Genomic DNA, 743 nt, shown 5'->3' on the forward strand with positions numbered 1-743 from the left:
CAATAGCAACAACTTTAAGACTCATATCATAGCATTTCACACAAGTACAACTTATGATCGCCCCCTTAGAATGATGAATGTTGTGGCTCTTTTCTATAACTGATTGAATACCAAACAATTCTTTAAACTGACCTTGACAAACTCTTCTACAATGTTTTTGAAATCGATCTGCAGAAGATTCCCCAGGAAAGGTAGTGGAGTAGGCCCTGGGGGAAAATTGGATTGTTTTCCTTTTCTTTTGACCCACACAGTCATCAGGAATGTAAGCATGAAAACCAGAAAAAGAGTTCCCCAGCCAGGAAGCTCCATATCTGCTGCATTAGCTGTAATTGCCCCTATGTAGCAGCAACAAATTGATTACAATGGAGACTGGATTATAAATCTTTCAGGACATTGTACAAAGTGTCACAGAGTATAAAAAAATAGGGACAGAAGACCGCGGCATAAAAAACCACAGTGTGAATGTGCATGTCTTCCCTTCTTTGCCTGTACTAAAAGTTGTTTTTAACAACATGCAGCTGGGGCAAAACACTGAATGGGGAGAACTTGTTTAGGTAACAGATCAGTTAAATAATGTTAAACAATGAGTGCACGTCAACTCCCCAACTCACACACACATACACCAATCCTGTAACATATTAATTTACAACAACAATATTTTGGCAAAGTTTGTAGTGTCAATCACATATTCATATTTACTTGCCCAGTTAAGCAACCTGACAGCAAAAAACTTCAAACATTTC

At 38.1% G+C, this 743-nt stretch overlaps 1 protein-coding gene across 1 annotated transcript in view; it reads right to left on the reverse strand.

Moving 5' to 3' along the window:
• Nucleotides 1-325, reverse strand: part of LOC141052686 (cytochrome P450 2A5-like) — a 95162-nt gene extending 94837 nt beyond the window's left edge. The window contains exon 1 of the mRNA XM_073549940.1: nt 133-325. Coding sequence (XP_073406041.1) covers nt 133-309 — 177 coding nt within the window. The 5' untranslated portion in view covers nt 310-325. The remainder of the gene's footprint in view (nt 1-132) is intronic.
• Nucleotides 326-743: the final 418 nt, after the last annotated feature.

This window comes from Dendrobates tinctorius, unplaced genomic scaffold (assembly GCF_039654945.1).
Source record: "Dendrobates tinctorius isolate UK_male_01 unplaced genomic scaffold, ASM3965494v1 ptg000162l, whole genome shotgun sequence".
NCBI lineage: Eukaryota > Metazoa > Chordata > Amphibia > Anura > Dendrobatidae > Dendrobates > Dendrobates tinctorius.